Source organism: Hemiscyllium ocellatum, chromosome 9 (assembly GCF_020745735.1).
Source record: "Hemiscyllium ocellatum isolate sHemOce1 chromosome 9, sHemOce1.pat.X.cur, whole genome shotgun sequence".
NCBI classification, from domain to species: Eukaryota; Metazoa; Chordata; class Chondrichthyes; order Orectolobiformes; family Hemiscylliidae; genus Hemiscyllium; species Hemiscyllium ocellatum.
In genome coordinates, this window is record NC_083409.1 from 54,505,089 (window position 1) to 54,528,496 (window position 23,408).

General features: G+C 40.0%; 1 protein-coding gene across 2 annotated transcripts in view; it reads right to left on the bottom strand.

Annotated features, from left to right (window-relative positions):
* Positions 1–21,556, bottom strand: part of kifap3a (kinesin-associated protein 3a) — a 224,797-nt gene extending 203,241 nt beyond the window's left edge. For both annotated transcript variants that reach the window (XM_060829756.1, XM_060829757.1), the window contains exon 1: positions 21,393–21,556. In XM_060829756.1, the coding sequence (XP_060685739.1) occupies positions 21,393–21,424 (32 nt within the window). In that variant the 5' untranslated portion in view covers positions 21,425–21,556. The remainder of the gene's footprint in view (positions 1–21,392) is intronic.
* Positions 21,557–23,408: the final 1,852 nt, after the last annotated feature.

Below are 23,408 nucleotides of genomic sequence, written 5' to 3' on the forward strand. Positions count from 1 at the left end.
ACAGGAACAGAGATACCTGAGTGTACGCATGCATAAGTCAGCAAACATGGCAGGACGGGCAAAGCAAGCAGTAACTGAAGCTTGCTGTACCCTAGGGTTATTAATAAGGGTAGAGCATTGAGTTGATGCTGCACTTTTACAAGACACAGTTAGCCCTCAGTTCAAGTAATGTCTGCAATTCTGGGTGCCACATATTAGGAATGTGAACATATTGAAGAGAGAGCAGAAAAGATTTACATAACATATTCCAGGGATAACAACCTTCATTTATGAAGGTAGATGGGAGAAATTGGGACCGTCTTTCTTGAAAAGGAGAAGGCCAAGACGATATTAGATTTTCAAAAAATTTAAAATCATGAGAGCCTGGTTAGATTAGACAGGAAGAAACTTCATTTATAAAAAGCTTGAAAACAAGTGGGTACAGGTTTCAAGAAATTTATAGAAGAAACAATACAATGTGAGTACAAAAAATCTTCTTATAGCAATTAGGATTTGGATGCACTCTTAGAAATTGGTCAAGGCAGGTTCAATTAAGGTAGTTCAGAGGTTATCAATGCTCATTTAAATAGAAAGAACATGCAGGGTTATTGAAATACGGCAGAAGATTGGCACAGACCTAAGGAAATTTGCATAAGAAACAAATGCGATGTGAGGGGGAAAAAAGGCTTCAATGAGTAGTTAGGATCTGGAATACACAGCTGAAAGTGTGGTGGAGATAGGTTCAATTCAGGCATTCAAGTGGAATGTTTATTTAAATAGAAAAATGTTCAAGGTTATGGGGGAAAGGCAAGAGAATGTCATTAAGCCCTCAGAGAAAAAGAGACAAGATTCCTTAGTTTAAAACAGAATTTTCTCTTCACAAACTCTAACAAAGCAAACATATGTAATACCATCTTAGGTAACCTCCTATATTGTCAAATCAGAATCAACATTAGTTAAACATGTGTGGTTTATTGTGGTAAATTGTGGTTTATTATATACATTTAATGGCAGATAAAGCTCAAACAGATATCGTGAATTGACTCAATAATCTATTTGGTAAGTAAGTCATCAAACTCAGTCACAAAGGACTTCAAAACTCTGTCTTTCTTCATAAGGAATTAAACCCTTCTTCTGATCCCAGTCAACAGCAGAACACAATCAACTTCAAGTTCCACACGCCTTCACCAAAATGGCACACGTCGACAGAACCTCAACTTGTTTTGCAAAGTGCAAATCCACCAATGTGATGTAACATAAACAGCAGCCAAATATGTACTTGCTTATTGTCCACTGTCTCTGTATTGTTAAACTTGTCCATACTGCACAACTGGACTCATTTACTACCAAGATCCAAGACCGCTTGGATTCTTTCGTAAAATTTTAATTAGGTTCACTCTCTCCACGGTTTTGGTTTCCAATCTCAATTTCTGTCTTACATTCCTTAGGAACTGGAAGGATTAGTTTCTTTTACCAGTATTCCTTTGCAGTTTTCTTTTTCCAATTAGGGTCTATCTCAAATTATTACAAGCTTTTAAACTACAGACTCCAAGACAACATTTTTTATTTGTCTTGTTGAAAGCCACATCCATTTTTCTCCTGGCATTACACTATCACAAACAAGTCTAGCAAATGCACCTCTCCATCTTCTCTTAACATTTTCTAAGTAAGTTATAATCTGTATTATATGATTCCTAATCCTGATTTTGCAGTATCCGTAACTCTGCTTCTAACCCTGCCTAGTTCATTCCTAGGCATGGTTGCTTCAAGTTCCTGTCTTCCTATGAACATTGTGCACATTCTTGCAAAATGTAAAGTTGCTATAGTCCCAGGTGATCATAGGCAAGTCTCTCATTAGAGAAAGCTGGCTGGTGATGAGTTAAGGAAAATCCCAAAGCCTGTTGTTCGGATAGAAGGGTAACTAGAGAAAGGGTTGACCCACTCAAGGACTAAGGAGGAAAGTTACGCATGGATTCAGAGAAAATGGGTGAGATTCTTAATGAGTACTTTGCATCAAGGAGAGGGACATCACGGATGTTGAGGTTAGGGATTGATGTTTGATTACTATAGGTCAAGTCGGCATGAGGGAGGAAGTGTTGGGTATGCTAAAAAGCATTAAGGTAGACAAGTCCTCAGGTCTGGATGGGATCTATCCCAGATCACTGAGGAAAGCTGGAGAGCAAATAGCTAGGGCCTTAACAGGTATCTTTGCAGCATTCTTGAACACAGATGAGGTCCCGGAGGACTGGAAAATTGCTAATGTTGTCCTCTTGTTTAAGAGTAGCAAGGATGATCCAGGTAATTATAGACCAGTGAGCCTGATGTCAGTGGTAGGGAAGCTGCAGGAGAAGATACTGAGGGATAGGATCTATTTACATTTGGAAGAAAATGACCTCGTCAGGAATAAGCAACATGGTTTTATGCAGGAAAGGTCGTGTCTTACCAACTTAATAGAATTCTTTCAGGAAGTGACAAAGTTGATTGGTGAGGGAAGGACTGTAGATGTCATATACTTGGACTTCAGTAAGTTGTTTGATAAGGTTCCCCATAGTAGCCTGATGGAGAAAGTGAAGTTACATGGGATCCAGGGTGTACTAGCTAGATGGATAGAAAACTGGCTGGGCAGCAGGAGACAGACAGTAGTAGTGGAAGGTTGTTTCACAAAATGGAGAACCATGACCAGTGGTGTTCCATAGGGATCAGTGTTGGGACCACTGTTGTTTGCGATATGCATAAATGATGTGGAGGACAGGATAGGTGGCCTCATTAGCAAGTTTGCAGATAACATTAAGATTGTTGAAGGAACAGATACTGAAGGGGACTGTCAGAGAATACAGCAGAATACAGGTAGATTGGAGTGTTGGGCAGAGAAATGGCAGATAGAGATCAATCTGGGTAAATGCGAGGCAATGCATTTTGGAAGATCCAATTCAAGAGTGAACTACACAGTAAATGGAAAACTGATGTACAGAGGGGTCTGGGTGTTCAGGTCCATTGTACCCTGAAGGTGGCAATGCAGGTCAATAGAGTAGTCAAGAAGGCATACAGCATGCATTCCTTCATCGGACAGGGTATGGAGAACAAGAGTTGACAGGTCATGTTACAGTTATATAGGATTTGGTTTGACCATATTTGAAGTACTGTGTACAGTTCTGGTCACCACATTACCAAAAAGGTGTGGATACTTTGGAGAGGGTGCAGAGGTGGTTCACCAGGATGTGGTCTGGTATGGAAGACACTAGCTACGAAGACAGGATGAATAGATTAAGATTATTTTAATTAGAAAGACAGACGTTGAGGGGGGACTGATTGAGGTCCACACAATCACGAGAGGTATAAACAGGGTAGAGATCATGAATCTTTCTCCTCCCAGAGTGGGGGGGACTCAATTACTAGGGGTCACGAGTTCAAGTTGAGGGAGGAAACGTTTAAGGGAGATATGCTTGGCAAGTTCTTTACGCAGATGGTGGTGGGGGCCCGGAACGTGTTGCAAGGAGAGGTGAAGTAGGCAGGCATGATAGCACCATTTAAGATGTATCTGGACAGATACATGAATGGGCAGAGAGCAGAGGGGTACAGAATATTAGAAAATAGGCGACCGGTTTAGACAGAGGATCTGGATCAGCGCAGGCTTGGCAGGCTGAAAGGTCTTTTCCTATACTGCAATATTCTTTGCTCTCTTTGTTCTTTGAGTTTAACCTGAGGTTAGACCTTCATGATAACCTGTCAAGCCAGTGACACCCACATTCCTTTGACAAACAAGGACAAAACAAAATTACTAGTTCATATCCTGTGCCTTTTCTGAATTAGCAAATCTTGAGTTTATTGCTCTCTCCATGGCAATGCCTCAGTCGATCAGAATCATTTTCAAATTAGCAGCACCCTTTTCTTCTGTATTATAATTGGTCAGAAAGTTTTGAAATTTGGTTCTTTTGCATTTGCACTGATGAATAAAAGACAAACAGTTTTGGCAACATCCCTTTTTCAGCAATGCTAGTTTATGGAAATGTCATAAGAACCTTATATCAAAAATACAAAGAGTTAATGAAGAAATTTTGGGGAAGCAATGGCGCAGTGGTATGATCACTGGGCTCTCAATCCAGAGCACTTGATTGACTGGGGACCAAATCCCAGCATGGAAGAAATTGGAATTTGAGTTCACTAAAAATCTAAAATTACAAGTCAACCGACGACCACAAAACCATTGTCGTTCAAAGGAAAAACCCATCTGGTCCACTAATGTCCTTTACGGAAGGAAATGTATCTGTATCTGGCCTGACCAATATGTGATTCCAGATCCACAACAACATTGTTAATGTCTAACAAGCCACTCAATTGTAGTAGGTTTCAAAAAAAGAAAAATCTCGATAAAAGAAACCAGAAACACCACTTCCCATAAACAGCCATGTCAACCCTGCAGAATCCAGCTGACTAATATCTGGAGGCTAGTGCCAAAATTGAGAGAACTGTCTCACATGCTAGTTAAGTAACAGCCTGACATAATCACAATCTCAGAATCATACCTTACAACATCCCAGACACCACCATCACAATATCTGGGTATGTACTATCAGCAGGAGGTGGCTGGCCTGGCAATCCTCAATATTGACTCCAGCGCCCATGCAGTCTCATAGCATCAGGTCCAACATGGGTACCTACTGATTACCACAGACTACCCCACCTTTTGCTGGTGAATCAGTACTCCTCTACGTTGAGCACTTTTTGGATGAAGCACTGAGTGCTGTAAATGTGCAGAATGTACTCTTGGGGGGGGGGCTTCAATGTCCACTCCAGGAGTGGTTCAGCAACATCACTATTGATCGAACTGGTCGAGTCCAAAAGGACATAGCTGCTTGACTGGGACTGCAACAACTACAAAGAAAACCAATGGGAAAATTACATTTGACTTCATATGGACCAAACTTCAAACATATTTAGCAATTCAAAACTGGGATCCATAGATCCTGTGGACCATCAGCAGTAACAGAATAGTACACAACACAATCTGCAATGTCATAACTCGGCATTATCTCCTATTTAAGCATTACCATCTCGACAGGGAAACAACCATAGTTCAATGAAAAGTGAAGGACAGCAAGGCAAGTGCAGTACCATGCACACTAAAAAATGGTTTCAATCTGGCAAATCTACACAACAGAACTACTTGCATGTCAAACATCATAAGCAACAAATGATGACACGGCAACAAACCCACTGGATGTAAGCTCTACATTCCTGCCACAAGCCATGAATGGTAGTGTACAATTAAACAACTCACTGGAGGAAGCAGCTCCACAAATACCCCATCTTTAATAAGGAGGTGTGCCCAAGTACATTAGTGCAAACATAAAGACTGAAGCGTTCGCAATCTTCAGCAAGTAGTGCTAAGTCCTCTCAGCCTCCCCCAATGGTGCCCAGCATCACAGATGCTAGTCTTCAGTCAATTTGATTCACATGATATCAGGAAATTATTGGAGCCACTAGATAGAGTGCACTTACCTGGGTGAGTGTAGCTCCAACAACACTTGAGGAGCTTGACACCACCCAGGACAAAGCAGTCTGCTTGATTGGCACCACATCCCACAAACATCCTCTGTCTTCATCATCAACACTCACCAACAGCAGTGTGTACCATCGACAAGCAGCACTGCAGAAATTCACCAAAGCTCCTTATATAGCACCTTCCAAACACACGACCATTTCCAACAAGAACCAAAGCTGAAGATACTTGGGAACACCAGCACCTGCAAGATCTCGTGCAAGCCATTCACCATCCTGACATGGAAATCTATCACTGTTCCTACTCGGATTGTTGAGTCACAATCCTAGAATTGTAGGTATACCTACAGAACATGGGATTGCAGTGGTTCGAGAAGGCAGCTCACCACTACCTTCTCAAGGGCAACTAGTGACGGACAATAAATGCCAGCCCAGCCAGTAATGCCCACATCCCATGAACAAAAAGATTCTCTGAAACTTACAAGTTATTAAACGTGAATTCAACACACAGGTCAAAACTAAAAGTGTATTTCTCACATACTATTACAGTTTCAGACAAGTGGAAAGATAAGCATTCCAGTTAGAGGCTAACTCTGTTTCACTCATTAACAGCAGCAGGAGGCTAAATCAAACAAGAGATCGCTGAATCAAAGGATAGTAACTTTACTGAAAACCTGGTGATTCAATCCTCAAAAAAGTAGGCTGGTTACACATTGAAAGTCAAATCATTAAAAATTTTAATAATATGGAAAAATGGCACTCGCTTACAGTGATAGCAAGCCTATTTCAAAGTCAACATCATGAAAAACATGATTTTTGTTGGAAATTGTTAAGTAGAAAATAGATAAACCATCTTGTGAAAACAGCATTCTATACAGTCAAGTATTTCAAATTAATCAATGTATACGTTCTCAATAAAATTAATCACGCTACATTACACATTTGTCTGCCTTCCAGGGAACATAGGTTAAGAATCATAGAATCCCCACACTGCAGAAAGTAGTAATTTGGCCCATCACGTTTGCACCAACTCTCTGAAGTGCATTCTCACTCTCACAACCCCATATGGGGCTTTTACCATGGCCAATCCACCTAACCTGCAGATCTCTGGACATTACAGGGCAATTTTTTGCATGCCCAATCTAGCTAATCTGCACATCTTTGGACTATGGGAGGAAACCAGTGCATCTGGAAAAAACTCACGCAGACATGGGGAGAACATACAAACTCCAAAGTTACTTTTGATGTGTTGGCGTAAAAAAAAACAAATCAATGCTTATACACTTCATGACGACCAGCTCAAATTTATTGAACAACAGTTTTCATTACAAAGTGATTTTGGCCACATAGTAAAAATAAAGACATTTTTCATTGAAATGTGTGTTAGACCTAACTTAATACTTTATACTTCAATGGTATGGTAATTATTCTAAATCACTCATCCACCATTTCCAGAATCTTAAACACAGATTTAAGGAATAATAACTAGGCTTACTCCTTTCTTAAGTGATAATGCATTGGCATGAATTCTATTTCAGTCATTTATTTCTAACTATAACTGGACAGGTAATGGAGGAAGCAAAGTGAGCGAGTGAAGGTGAGCTCGGAAAATATCACAGGAGGTAAGAAGGGTCACAGATGCTCAAATAATTGGAAACAGCAGGAGAAAAGAATTCAGGGGCCAAAAATGATTAAAAAGACATCTGGGAAAATACTTTTGCCAGGACTAACAATGGAAGACATGGAAGCTGAAGAAAAAAAACACACGCAAGGATAATCCAGACAGGAAGCGAGGTATCAGAGGAATTCACTGGACTTTATAGTGACAATCCGAGACATTTTGTGGGGGAACGGGCTAATACATTTGAAATTTGAGGAAAAGAAAATAATAAACTAGTTCCACATATTTTTAGTTGGTGCCTCACTGAAAAAGACTAAAAATCATTAATGAAAGAAAGATAGTCACTCTTGCTCAAGTAATCCTTCCTAAAAATAAAATCAAAAACAATACGCCATTTGCAAATATATTTAGGCAATGTCTGCAGCACTACAATCACATTAAAAGGGGTGGAATGGCTTTCCCTCTTTTCCAACTCCTTGTTTTTTTTCCTTTTTCTCGCTTGCCAGTTCAGTGAGTGCTTAATGGCTTACGGGCTGTGACTGTAAAAGACACAAACAGTTTACCTCAAGTTTTAAAAAGAGAACAGTATTTATTATACTTAACGTAGTCTAAGTAAAAATGATTTTAAAAAGCCATGTCAATGTTTATGCACATATAGTTACAATAAAGGCTGGAAGTGTGCAGTTGTTCTCACCTCATTACTACAGAGGACACAATACAAAATAAAGTACTTTTCTCAGATACCAAAATGACCAATTAAATGCCTTCTCTTTCTCTGATGTTGAACAAAATGGATCAATCTGGTTTCTTAACAAACACTTAATTATTAGTCATCAAAACAAAGTGAATCTTCATTGAATAAATTAAGTATCCACACAACAAATGCAAACACACACGTACTTCAGGAGGAAAGAAAAAAAAGGATTCATTTGCAGAGATTGGCTTTCTGGGAAAAAACAACTTTGGCCTTTAAAATAACAGATTGGCCAAAGGGTTAAGCACACCATGATCTGAAGTCTGTTACTCAGATGTTCTGGCACGTGCAGTCAAGTCAGTAAATTTAGACAGCAGCTTCCAAACCCACGACCACTCCAAGATACAAGGACAAGCGCAGCAGATACATGAGAACGCCACCTGAAAGGTCCCCTCCAAGCTCACTTTCCACAAACCAATAAATAAAGCACACACACTTGTCTCTAGAGGCCTTTATACATAACTTGCTTAGGAAATGCCGAATTAAGAATTTCTTTCAATCAATCTCTCAGAAGAGCAAATAGATTTCATCGTAAACTCAACAAGAAGCTTCTTTGAGATCGGAGATAAGCTCAGCAGTTCTTCCCAGCAGGCCTCAAACCATCTCCAACAATTCCACCCGTGAAAGAAATGAAACCACATCTTTAAATGCATTCCATTGTGAAGTGCAAACAAAACAATTTAACATATGCATACACTCATTCTCATTCATTCTTTCAATGTGGCTTGTACAGTTAGCTTGGATACCTTTGTAATCCTTAGACAATTCAAACAAAGTTATGTCCTTGACAAAGCACAGGCAATTACATTGTTCATATTGCAGAGAAAAGCTATCTATAAAACATAAGCTTATAATTAGAAAATACAATCAAAGTAGAAAGCATTCTGTTTTTTACATTTTTCCACTAAAATTAGGATAATGATCAGAATATACCAATAACTGTCTATAATCATGATGGGCATATAGTTCACAATATTGAAGAACCAGTAGCAATCTGTATTCTGACAGAGCAAGGATGTACTTGAAGCTGTATAAGGCCCTGGTCAGACCACATTTGGAATATTGTGAGCAATTATGGGTCCCATATCAAAGAAAGGATGTGTTGGTCTTGGAGGACATCCAGGGAGGGTTCACAAAAATGGTCCCAGGGATGAAGAGCTTGTCATGTGGACAGGTTGATGACTCTGCATCTTTGTGCAGTCATATAGATGCACAGCGTAGAAACAGATCCTTTGATCCAACTCCCCAATGCCGACCAGATATCCAAAACTAATCTAGTCCCATTTGCCAGCACTTAGCCCATATCTCTCTCAACTCTCCCCATTCATATACCCATCCAGATGCCTTTCAATTGCATCATCCTATGTGTGAAAATGTTGCCCCTTAAATCCCTTTTAAATCTGTCCCCCTCACCCTAAACCTATGCCCTCTAGCTCTGGACTTCCCCAAACCAGGGAAAAGACATTGTCTATTTATCCTATCCATGTCCCTCATGATTTTATACATCTCTATAAAGTCACCACGCAGCCTCTGCTCCAGCGAAAACAGCCCCAGCCTACTCTGCCTCTCCCGATAGCTCAAACCCTCACACCATGACGACATCCTTTTACATCTTTGCTGAACCATTACAAGTTTCACAATATCCTTCTGATGGGAGGGAGACAAGAATTGCACGCAATATTCCAAAAGTGGCCACACCAATACAGCTGTGACATGATCTCGCAACTCCTATACTCAATGCACTGAACACTAAGAAGGGAAGCATATCAAATGCCCTTTTCACTATCCTAACTACCTGCAACTCTGCTTTCAAGAAACAACGAACCTGCACTCCAAGGTCTCTTTATTCGGCAACACTCCCCCGTACCTTACCATTAAGTGTACAAGTTCTGCACTGATTTGCCTTTTCAAAATGCAGCTCCTCACAGTTATCCACCTGCCACAGTTATCCACAGTTATCATATCCAAATTATTTATATAAATGATGGAGTTTAGAAGGATGAGAAGGGATCTAATTGAAACTTATAGAATATGTAAGCTGCCTGGATAGAGTGCACATGGAGAAGATGTTTTGACTCGTAGAAAAGACAAGGACCCAAGGGCACAGCCTCAGAGTAAAGGCAAGACCCTTGAGAAATGAGGAGGAGGAGGAATTTCTTCAGCCAGAGGATTGCGAATCTGTGGAATTCATTGTATGGAAAGCTCTAAACACCAAGCCATTGAATGTATTTTACATATAGGTAGGTTCTTTATTACTAAGGTTATGAAATAAGGCTGGAGGAGGAGGTTGAGAAACATATTAGCCATGATTAAATGGAGGAGCAGACTTGATGAGGCAAATAAAAAGTTGTAGAGTCATAGAGATGTACAGCATGGAAACAGGCCCTTCGGTCCAAATCATCCATGCCGACCAGATCTCCCAACCCAATCTAGTCCCACCTGCCAGCACCCGGCCCATATCCTTCTGAACCCTTCCTATTCATATACCCATCCAAATGCCTTTTAAATGTTACAATTATACCAGCCTCCACCACTTCCTCTGGCAGCTCATTCCATATGCGTACCACCCTCTGGGTGAAAAAGTTGCCCCTTAGGTCTCTTTTATATCTTTCCCCTCTCACCCTAAACCTATGCCCTTTAGTACTGGACTCCCCAACTCCAGGGAAAAGACTTTGCCTATTTATCCTATCAATGCCCCTCATAATTTTATAAACCTATAAGGTCACCCCTCATCCTCCGACACTCCAGGGAAAACAGCCCCAGCCTGTACAGCCTCTCCCTATAGCTCAAATCTTCCAACCCTGACCACATTCTTGTAAATCTTTTCTAAACCCTTTCAAGTTTCACAATATCTTTCCGACAGGAAGGAGACCAGAACTGCACGCAATATTCCAACAGTGGCCTAACCAATGTCCGGTACAACCACAGCATGACCTCCTAACTCCTGTACTCTGACCAATAAAAACATACCAAACGCCTTCTTCACCATCCTATCTACCGGCTGGAACATGACCTCCCAACTCCTGTATTCAATACTCTGACCAATAAACGAAAGCATACCAAACGCCGCCTTCAATATCCTATCTACCTGCAATTCCACTTTCAAGGAGCTTATGAACCTGCACTCCAAGGTCTCTTTGTTTAGCAACACTCCCTAGGACCTTACCATTAAGTGTATAAGTCCTGCTAAGACTTGTGTTCCCAAAATGCAGCACCTCACATTTATCTGAATTAAATTCCATCTGCCACTTCTCAGCCCAATGGCCCAACTGGTCAAGATCCTATTGTAATCTGAGGTAACCCTCTTCACTGTCCACTACACCTCCAATTTTGGTGTCATTTGCAAACTTACTAACTATATCTCTTATGCTCGCGTCCAAATCATTTATGTAAATAACAAAAAGTAGAGGACCCAGTACCTTGTGGCACTCCCCTGGTCACAGGTCTCCAGTCTGAAAAACAACCCTCCACCACCACCCTCTGTCTTCTACCTTTGAGCCAATTCTGTATCCAAATGGCTCGTTCTCTCTGTATTCCATAAGATCTAACCTTGCTAATCAGTATCCCATGGGGCACCTTGTCGAATGCCTTACTGAAGTCCATATAGATCACACGTACTGCTCTGCCTTCATCAATCCTCTTTGTTACTTCCTCAAAAAACTCAATCAAGTTTGTGAGACATGATTTCCCACACACAAAGCCATGTTGACTATCCCTAATCAGTCTTTGCCTTTCCAAATACATGTACATCTTGTCCCTCAGGATACCCTCCAACAACTTGCCCACCACCAAGGTCAGCCTACCTGGTCTATAGTTCCCTGGCTTGTCCTTACCGCACTTCTTAAACAGTGGCACCACATTTGCCAACCTCCAGTCTTCCTGGCTTAATTCCGCTCCTATAACCTCCTAGCTTTGTGGTTCATTTTTTGAACAAGTATCAATTTTTGTCATTTATATAAATGATTTGGATATGAACATAGGAGACATAATAAGTTTATTATGAAGTGTTGTGGACAGCGAAGAATATTACCTCAGGTTACAATGGGCTAATGAATGGCAGATGGGGTTTAATTTACATAAATGCATGGTACTGTATTTTGGGAAAGCAAATCTTATACACTTAATGGTAAGGTCTTAATGGTAAGTTGCTGAACAGAGACCTTGGAGTGCAGATTCATAGCTCCTTGAAACTACAGTCACAAGTAGATACGATAGTGAAGGCGGCGTTTGGTATGTTTTCATTTATTGGTCAGAGTATTGAGTACAGGAGTTGTGAGGTCATGTTCCGGCTGTACAAAACATAGGTTAGGCCACTGTTGGAATATTGCGTGCAATTCTGGTCTCCTTCCTATCGGAAAGATGCTGTGAAACTTGAAAGGTTCAGAAAAGATTTATAAGGATGTTGCCAGGGTTCAAGTGTTTGAGCTATAGGGAGAGGCTGAACAGGCTGGGATTGTTTTCCTTGGAGCGTCATAGGCTGAGGGGTGACCTTATAGAGGTTTACAAAATCATGAGGGGCATGGATAGAATAAATAGACAAAGTCAATTCTCTGAGGTCGGGGAGTCCAGAACTAGAGGGCATTGGTTTAGAGTGAGAGGGGAAAGATATAAAAGAGATCTAAGGGGCAACTTTTTCACACAGAGGGTAGTGCGTGTATGGAATGAGCTGCCAGAGGATATGGTGGAGGCTAGTACATGCAACATTTAAAAGGCATCTGGATGGATCTGTAAATAGGAAGGGTTCACAGGGATATGGGCCTAGTGCTGGCAAATGGGACTAGATTAGGATGAGATATCTGGTCAGCATGGATGAGTTGGATTGAAGGATCTGTTTCCATGCTGTACATTCTATGACTTGCAAATCACTGGCAGCAATTGCTACCTTGAAACAGTTAGTGAAATTTGGTCAGCAAAAATTTATTCTCAGCAAAAATATATCGCAGTAAGAAGAAAATATTCTAGGATAGGGATAGACCAACTGTGGCTAACCAAGAAAGCTAAGGAGAGTATTAAGTTGAAAGAAAAAGCATATAAAGGATATAAAAATCAGTGACAGCCTCAGGAACTGGTACAAATTCAGAATCCAGTAAAACAGGACTAAAAAAATTATGAAGACAGAAAATAAGCTTAAAGGGCAAACTGCTGAGGAATATAAAAACTGACAATTAAAGCTTCTTTCAGCGTTAAAAAAGGACAAATGTCAAAGTGAACTTAGAAAATCAATCTATCAGACGGTTGTGGCGAACAAAGAAATGGCGGAGGAGTTAAACAGATATTTTGCATCAGTCTTTATGGTGGAAAATTCTTTGAGCATTGTATTAGTACTAAAGAACACTAAAGAGAAGAATTAAGCAGCATCATCTCTCGAGGAGTAGAATGACACACACTAATGGGGCTGAAGGGAGATATGTCCTTGGTCCTGATGGCTTACATCCTAGGATATAAGGGAAGACAATGATCTAGCGGTATTATCACTGGAGTGTTAATTCACAGATCACAGCAGGTGGTGGTATTTGAATTCAATAAATCTAGAATTAAGAGTCTAATAATGACCATGAAACCATTGTCACTTGTCAGAATAATCCACCTGATTCACTAAGGTCCTTTAGGGAAGGAAACTGCCATCCGCACCTGGTTTGGTCTACATGTGACTGCAGACCCACAGCAATGTGATTCCCTGGGTTGGGAGTGTCCAGAACTAAAGGGCATAGGTTTAGGGTGAGAGGGGAAAGATATAAAAGAGACCTAATGGTCATCTTTTTCACGCAAAGGGTGGTACATGTATGCCAGAGGAAGTGGTGGAGGCTGGTACAATTGCAACATTTAGAAGGCATTTAGAAGGATTGAGGAATATGGGACTAGATTGGGTTCGGATAACTGGTCAGCACCGATGGGTTGGACTAAAGGGTCTGTTTTCGTGCTGTAAATCGCTATGACTGTATGACTCTGAACTGCCCTCTGGGCAGTTAGGAATGAACAATTAATGCTGGTCCAACCAGTAATGCCCTCATCCCTTGAATGAATAAAAAATAGATGCTAAAAGAAGTAGCAAGAGGTAGTTCATGCATTGATTTTAATTTTCCAAATATCATGTTAGTCTGAAGAAACACTGAAGGACTGGAAATTTGTCAATGTGACAGTTATTCAAAAACAGGGAGGCAGAAAATGGCCTAATTCTAGACCAATAAGCCTAACACCTATTGTTGAAAAACCTTTGGAATCAATTCATAGCAGAATACTGGAAAATCATAATTAAGCACAATCAGTACAGCTTTATGAAAGGAAAATTACATCTGACTAATTTATTCAAATTTTTCAAAAGTCGCAATCAGAATGGTTAGAGGGGAACCAATGTATTTTAACTTCCAGAAGGTGTCTGACAAGGTACTACACAAAAGATTAAGTCATAAGAGCCCACAGTGTTGGAGGTGGTATATTGGTACGAGTAGAGAATTGGTTAATAGGCAGGAAACAAGTGGGGAGAAAGAGTTCTTTTTCAGATTGGCAACCCTTGACTAATGGGGTTGCACAAAGATCAGTGTCATAGAGTCATAGAGATGTACAGCATAGAAACAGACCATTTGGTCCAACCCATCCATGCCGACCAGATATCCCAACCCAATCTAGCCCCACCCGGCCCACATCCCTCCAAACCCTTCTTATTCACATACTCATCTTTGGTCAAAAGGCAGGTTGGGTGAGGGATACAAACAGCTTACAGAAAGATAACAAAAGGTTAAATATATGAGCAAAAATTTGGCAAATAAAGTTTAACATGGGTAAATGTGGAGTTGTTCAGTTTGGAAAGGAGAAAAGAACAGTATTATTTAAATAGAGAAAACCTGCAGAAAGCTGCAACACAAAGGGATCTGGAAGTACTTGCACACAAAATACAGAAAGCTAATGTACGGATCATCATATTGACCTGAGACAACTAATTCTTTCTCCAGTAATCCAGGTTGTCACTTGGATAATTTACCTTTCCATTCTTTTTAACTATTACATATGGACCACATTATGGTGTTTTCAATGGTTTACTTGCAAACCCAGTGATACTAACATCTCGCTTCCCTGGTTGAAATATGGCTTGCTTGTTCACACCCATTGTCTTATGAGTGCTTGTGATACACTAAGATGTTTTGAGCAACCTTGCAGGCTTCCCTGAGCCTACCTTGGAACACAGATAAATAGAAAAGTATACGTGAGTCATCCTTCATTTCTAATAACTGACCCTTCATTAGTTTCAGAGGACCCCTTACCTCATGGTCATAAACTAATTCAAAAAGGACAATAAGCAGTCGGCTCATTTGCCCTAATCATATGGATATTCATGACATATGCCCTCGACGTTATTTTGAGGGTTTGTTGGTACCCACAGGAAGCAGCAGCAGCTAATTTGATTCTTTGCATTCTGCCTGCAACACATGAAGTCAAACAGCAAGCACAGCTCAAAACATGCAAGTTTGTTTAAGTGAAAGGGTAGTACAGAGAGAACAAACTGACTTTAGCTCTTCAATGTTGTTGGAACCATACTCATTCAGGCAAGTAGAGAGTATTCCCATCACAATTTTGACTTGTGCCTTGTGTCACAAAGCTAGTCCCTTTTTTCCTAAAAGTTGTTCCTTTTCTCAAGAATATCATGTTCTTGATTTTTTTTCAGAGGGGTCGAGAACAGGCCAATTGGACTAGTTTGGTCCAGAGATGTAATGCATTTTGAGAGGTTTGTTGTTTTTATGTAAATCGATGAGACTTCAGGCCGAAGTGGTCATGTTTTACACGTGACCTGAACAATGGGAGGGGAGTGGTCAGCTCTCTAGCTGAGCAGTTCAGTCCAGAACTAGTTGGGAGTTCAGCAGTGGACTGTATGAACAGGCTCTCTTTCCTCTTCTAACTTCAACCTTTTTTTTTAAAAACTGTGTTTTAAGAGGGTTTGCTTATTGGGACTGTTGTATATATTCGGAATAGCATAATTAAGTCTAGTTTGGTTAGACTGAGTTCTGTAGGAGTTCTTAATTCTGTTCTTTGTGTTTCAATATGTAATTTTGTGAATACATTTTTGTCGGTTTTAAAACCTGGCATTCAACCTCATTAACTTACTGCGCGTAATCTTCACCGTACATTTACTGAAACAAACTGCGAAGTTATGGTCTGGGCTGCCTGCTTAAGAATGTTTGAGTGGTCTAGCCTAGTCCATAACACGTGTAAAATGATAGAAAAGCTTTGGAGAGACACTTGCTGAAGGATTCCTAGTCACAATATTTAAATAGTTAGTCCAGTTCGGATCCTGGTTAACAGTAATGCCGACAATGTTGATAGTGAAGGCTTCAGTGATTGGCAAGATTATTAGATTATTTTGTGGACATGCACTTGCATGGCACAAATGTCACTTGCCACCTGTGAGCCCAAATCTGTATATGGTCCAGGTCTAACTGCATTTGTGCACAGGCAACTTCAATATCTGAAAAGTCACAGATGCTGAACGTTGTACAATCATTAGAAAACATCCCCATTGTCGAACTTATGATGGAAGGAAGACCATTGATGAAGCAGCTGAAGATGACTCAGCATAGGACACACCCATGATGAAGTCCTGTAATGATGGTCTGGAGCTGAGATGATTGACCTTCCTCCATACCAGGTAACATCCTAGTAAATCTCCTCTGAACCCTTTCCAAAGCTTCTGATGCATTGTTTAAGTGAACTATTCACAACAACGTGAATCAGAGCTTAAATATGATTCGCTAGTTGTGAAATTATTTAGCTGTCTATCACTTGCTACTTATGATGCTTGGCACGCAAGCAAAGCCTGTTTTGTAGCATCATATTTGTCCAGCATGTTTACAGTTAGCATTTCTGGTATCCTAGTTGATGTCATGTGGTTCATCCAGTTTCATTCATTTCTTTCCTTTCTCACGGTTCATATAATTGATTGGCTTGCTCGGCCATTTCAGAGGGCAGCTAAATGTCTGGGTGGGTCTGGATCTGGAGTCACGTGTAGGCCAAACAAGGTAAGTACAGCCATTTCCTTCCCTAAATGATACTAGTGAAGTAGATGGGTTTTTGCATTAATTGACAATGGTCTTAGTCTTTTAATTCCAAACTTTTCTTTGTTGGATTCAAATTCCACCATTTGCCATGTAGGTCTCAAAGCTGAATCCCCAGAACATTCACCGAGTCACTGGATTACTAGCCAAGCAACAAAACCATTGAACCATGGTCACCCACTCACAGAATGCAAGCGTTAATATTGTACTAAAACCAACTGCGTACTAACTCCTTCAGTGACCATAACCATTTTTCTCACACTGTCTTATCCAAAACTCTCTAGGTGACCATGTTCTCCTCACAACCAGAGATTAGGAACTCTGTTAAAGATAACGTAATGGGCAATGTCAGGTTTGCCCCACTAATTGAACAACATGCTATACATCATTGCCACATTGCTCTGTCTGTTACAAGAAGCACTGAAGAAAATATATTACATGCATCAAGGTCAGGACCAGTACATTCCATTCAATTATCCATTTATTTTCCATCTGTTACACCTGTCCCTTTGTGATCTGTTGCAGCCTTCCTGTACCTCACATTTTAGCTTCTTATTTATTCCCAAAGGAGTCTTTCATTTGATTTCTGAGGATTATGTCTCAATGTTGAAAGTTCAAGTAACTGATTTTGACAAGTTGAAAATTAGCTTAAAGAGTCTCACTTTGCAAATGGCAAATACCTTGAACATCTGTCCAGCACTAGTACAACCAAAGAGAACGGGAGAAATTAGACTTTGTTTTGTAATAGATCTGAACCTCTAAAACTGCTAGGAATAGAATATTATGTTTAGAATTCATACAATTAAAATCCATTAGAAACCTGGCGAGAGTAATGAAGTAATGCTTAGTCTGCAGAATGAATTGCATTATAATTGCTAATTGAAATGAACACTCATTTTAAGTAAATATGTGACAATCCTGAAAGCTATCAGCAACAACAATTTGCACGTTTATCGCATCTTAAAACATACCAATTGTTTCATTACAGGTGGATGGATTGACAATGAACAAATTCCAAGACATGGAAAGGAAGACTATAATGGCTACGTGAATGGTATTTTCATCCAACATCCAAAAAGGATATTCACTATGCTACACAACCACATACGAATGTTAATGCAGGTGCATGGGCAGTTACATAGACTGCACAGATCAGTGATTAACACTGTATTCCTTCAAGTGTTTATTATAGCAGAGTACAGACTGCATTGATTAGGTCCGAACTGCAAAATCCAAAATGAGGATGTCTGTTCGATGTGATTTCTTGATTGACAGCACTTGCTGAAAAATCTTGAGTGCATTATTAGGTACCCCAGCAATTAACTTTGACATGTAGTCAAACTTGTAATGTAGCTGAAAATGTGTTGCTGGAAAAGCGCTGCAGGTCAGGCAGCATCCAAGGGGCAGGAGAATCGACGTTTCGGGCATGAGCCCTTCTTCAAGAATCTTGTAACGTAGCTCACTTATACTTCCAAGAAGCAAGAAACAAGGAGCGACCAGTTCTCTGCAAACAACTTGTACTTGTCCAGTTTTTTAAATCAGCCTGATCTTTCGGGAACCTATAGTTCCCCATTGCATTCTCAATGACAACACCTCAGTCAATCTCAGATGGTATTCCAATCAATCAGTATTCTTTTCTCTTGCAGCATAAAACTGTTCAGATAGACTGAAATTTGGCATTCATGCATTCGTTCTGATGACTGCAAGACAAAAAGCTTTGCCAACATGTCTCTCTTTTGAACAATATTAAAGAAGAAGTTAGACAATACTTAAATGAATACCTAACTTTTACAGATGAAGGGAGAGAAATAATTTTGGAAGAAGTTCCATGACTCAACAGGCCAGAAGGAGATTAATCTAAAATCTCATTGAAAGATGAGAGTTTTGACAATGTAATATTTCCCCATATCTGCACCAAAGGGTCAATCTTATGCACTCAAGTTTCCGAAGTCCTCATCCCAGAATCTTTTAACTTGGTTTAGTGTGTCACCATTGAGTCTGAAATAAGTGCTCGCGCAGTTACATCATGTTAACATACATTGGATTTATATAGCACTTTATCATATCACAACATTATAAAGTACCTCACATACAAGTAATTATGTTCAAAGTTCAGTGACCGTTACATAACTAAATTTAAAGAGGTGAAGAGACAAAAAATAGTGGATTCATTTTTTTTAAACTAAAGGAACTGAATAAGACTTTTCTGCCTGAAAATACATATTAACACAAACTGACCAAATCAGATGTCCACGCTTCCGAATGCGAGCTTCTATCTGCTCCAGATACACACACTGGTTGTCTAAGACGTTAAATTCCAAGGATGGGATTACCCAAAACACTAGAGTTCCACAAAAAAACTTCACAAAATTCAAGATAAAGAGTGATGCATAAACACCAGCAATCCTTTTTAATTATGTCTAGGTCTTCACTAGATTTTCTTGCATGGCATATAATCAATTAGTTTGGTGAGCCAACATCGTAATTTGTTCAAAACAACAGTGAAGTTTAGTTTAATGGAGGATTCATTTCAGAACCTGATTTCTGACTGAGGCACACATACACTTAGAGGACCGAATTTGTAGAACTTTGGTTTGCAGTTCAGAGAATGTAAACAAATTACAAAAGTAGCACGTGGGGTCCCAGTAAAATTTTGACTACTTCGATGCTTGGACAAAATGAAACACCAAACATTTTGTAACGATTTTTCAAAATCTACTTTGACAAAACTTTCAATCATCTATCCTGATGCCTCTTCTATTCATTTTAGTCTGAAGCCACCTTTAACTACAACCATCTCACTCTCAACCCTTCCATTGTCTATAAATTGTCAGACTGCTTTTCCAACAACCAGTGCTGGATAAACTGAAATATCCTCTAATTAGAATTTGGAAAAACTAAATTCACTGTCTTTACCACAAACTCTGTACTTTCATATTCAATTCCATCGCTCTCCTTGACAAAAGTCAAAGACTGAAGCAACCGTTGCCAACACGGTTACTTATTTTCATCACCATCCCTACCCCAATTTCAGCCATTCTACAATGTATTGGACATTGAGGAGCATACCACAGATTTCTCAGAATGATATCAGTGTCAACAGGAAAGAAACACTGAGAGAATACACAAACTAGTAAAATAAAACCTGCAGATACTGATGATCTAGGATCACTGGACTTGAAACATTTACTCTGATTTCTCTCCACAGCTGCTGCCAGACCTGCTGAGTTTCACCATGAAGTTTTGTTTCTGTTACACAAACTAAAAATGGGTTGCTTGGATTTTAGAAGGAGTATATGGAGATACAGATAAGATGCAATTTGGAGAACTTCTTTCCATTAGTTAGGAAGTCTAAAACTTAAGGTTTAGTCCAAATAAATCAAACTTTTCTGAAGCAAAATTAGGAAATGTGTCGTTTTGCAAAGTGTCATAGAAATTTCTATACATGGCAACTAATGCTAGATAAATTGCTAATTTAGAAATGTGACATATTAGTTTACCAAAGGCATTCAGGATAAGGGGAAAAAGTCATGAAATTAAGTTAGGTTACAACCATTGTACTACTGAATAAGAGAACTGGCTTGAGTGCTAAATAGATTACACCTATTTCTAACATATTTGTCACAAGAGTTAGAATATTTGATCCTATTTTGCCTGACAAAAGGTGAACCGATCATTTGCTGTTACTCATGTTGAATTGTATATGTTATGCTTAATCTCTTATTTACCCATTGTTGTTCGAACATATGGATTTTTAAAATTTGTTTTAGATTTAATCTGCATAACCAATTGGATATTTTTAATCCACTCAAACAAAGAGTCTTAGAAAGTGCTCCCTAACCTGGAGCAATTCAAAATACGTAGTTCTCCATTGTCCTCCTCTCCCCGTCAACAAATAACGCCAAATTTAGTGTAAATTCACAAGACATCACCTGTCAGTACAAAATTATAGACATCTAAAAATTTGTCAACTACCAGCTGATAAACAGCCCGATGGCATCCAACATTGGCTCTTATGATTCAACGAGCTCATCTGGTGAGTGTCCCAATCATCGCAACCAGAGTTGACGTGAGTGACCTCGTCAACCGAGGGCGTGGTAGAGAAAGAAATCCTTTGACCCCCATATCAACAAAGAAAGACTCAGTTTAGCTGCGAATAATGCCCTCCATTATAAAAGAGGATAGAGACATTCATGATCCAGGCGGACTCATCCAGAATACAATAACACAATCTATAAGGGAGCCACCTTGAAATGATCCCCATGGCGGTGTCAGCATCATCAAGGGAGACAAGATTGTGCACTTTGCATCCTCTGCACAATTATACATGTCTGCCAAACCCACAGCCGAGACAGGAGCTGGGTTTTAACTGCAGAATGATGTAGGTGCCGCGAGGGGTCACAAAATGCAATCGCAGCCACTGCAGGTTCCTGGGCCCATCCCGGTCCTCCCTACAAAGCAAACAGCAACACCCTGCCCCTGCTGCACTACCCACCTCTTTAGATAGCGAGCATCCTCCGGTTGCATCTTTATCGGCCGCTCCAGCTGGGTCTGCAAAAGCCGTTTCTTTGTTTGCTTCCTTTACCCAGCACTACAGCCGCCCTCACACCATCTCCCCGGGTTACCAGGGACAAGTGCAGCCACCCCACAATCCACAGCGGTACGGCAGGGGGCGGGGCCTGCGCCGCTGGGCGGAGCTAGGCCTGCAACAGCGTTCACTCCATCTACAGCACCCCCAATCGGCCAACAACTATAACTCCAGGTCAATGTGACTGCGATCAAAGGAGTCAGCAGCAACAAAATAACTTGCATATGCACGAAACATAACAAGACGTTCAAGTGCAAAGAGAAAAAAGAATGCACACCTATAGAAGGAAATATTAAAGTCGTGACTGACATCACTCCCCAAGCCCACATCCATGTCTTTTGTCAACTCGAGGCACAAATATTCCAGTGGTCTCCAAAAACTTCAGCTTAACCAAAATTTTGTTGTCTCTGTCATGTCCTGTACTCATCCATCACTAGCTTGTATGAATTCCTGGTTGCCCCTTACCTCAAATTTTAAATTGTTATCCTCATGTTCAAATCCCGATTTGGCCTCTTCAATTTTCTCTTCTGCAATTTCTATCAGTACTATAGCCATCCAGGATTCTTTTTCCTTCCAACTCTGCTCTCTTGCTCAACTCCAATATTTATGTTCTTCTGTTAGTTAGCATTTCTTCAAAACTCAAGGCCCTAAACTCTGGAATTCAATCCCTTAAATCTCTACTCTTCCTTCTATCTCACTTCTCTTAATATCCTTTTTAAAACGTCTTTTTTGATTAACCTTTAACCATAATTCTTAATAGACCTTACTTTGGCCCAGTGACAATTTGAATGCACTTTTAGGAAGTGCCTTGGAACATTTTAGTAAAACCCGAAAGGCTGTGGGTTAAAGTCCCATTCCAGGACTCAAGCACAAAATTTAAAGCTGGTGTTCCAGCGCATCACAGAGCATTCTGTACTTAGTGGTACTTTAGGATGAGACATTAAACCAAAGTCCTGTCAGTAAGATGCAAACTGTCCCATGACACTATTTTATTTTCTGAAATGATCAAGGAAATGACCATTGGTGTTCTGGACACTATATCTCTCTTAATCAATATCACCAAAATAGATCATTTGATCATCAATTTGCTGTTTGTGAGGGCATGTGATGTGCAAAATGACTTCCACATGTTCTATTTGACAGCAGTGACTGCAGATAATATTTCATTGACTGTAAAGTGCTTTGGGACATCATGTAATCATGAAAGGTACTATAAAATGCAAGTTTTTTTTACATGCAAGGTGTTCATATGTAGCAGTCTCCACAATTCATTTAGCCACAGCTGTCGCACACCTTTTATCAAACACATGATTTCTTTGTTCAAAAGAATGAAAAAAGTTTTGAAAAATCTATCGAACTGAATGTGATGATGGGAGAGTTGTTATCTTAAATGATCAAAATCCATGTGTTGAACATCCTTTATAATCCCAACTGCCACTTTTTTTTTGTCGATTTACTTTACGAATTTGTCTCTCTCCACATTTCTCTAATTTACATTTCCTCTGTGACACTTTCTAATGCATTTCCCCTCAAACTCACTGAACGACCTAGTTCATGATTGTTTACAAAAAAAAATGCTAATTCCTTCACTGTTCGAAGGGAAAGTGAATTTCTCCCGTCGCAGAGAAGTCCCATCTCCTTTCACAATGAGTCGCTGGCATGCATAACACAAATCACTGACTGGCGTTCCCTGTCATGTCACAGAGCCACAACTTTCCAGCATAATCTCAAGAAGTGTTTGAACTTTGGACAAACCTCAGTAAAAATTGACATTCAGCAAAATTTTGCTATCTAAACGTTTTGTTTTACACCAGGATTTAGGATTTCCAGAATGTGCTTATATGAGATCAATGTAGGCAGAGCTGTTCGGATAGTAAGGTTGGAGTTCATAGGGAGACGCGTCTTCAGCACCTGCACGGAGCA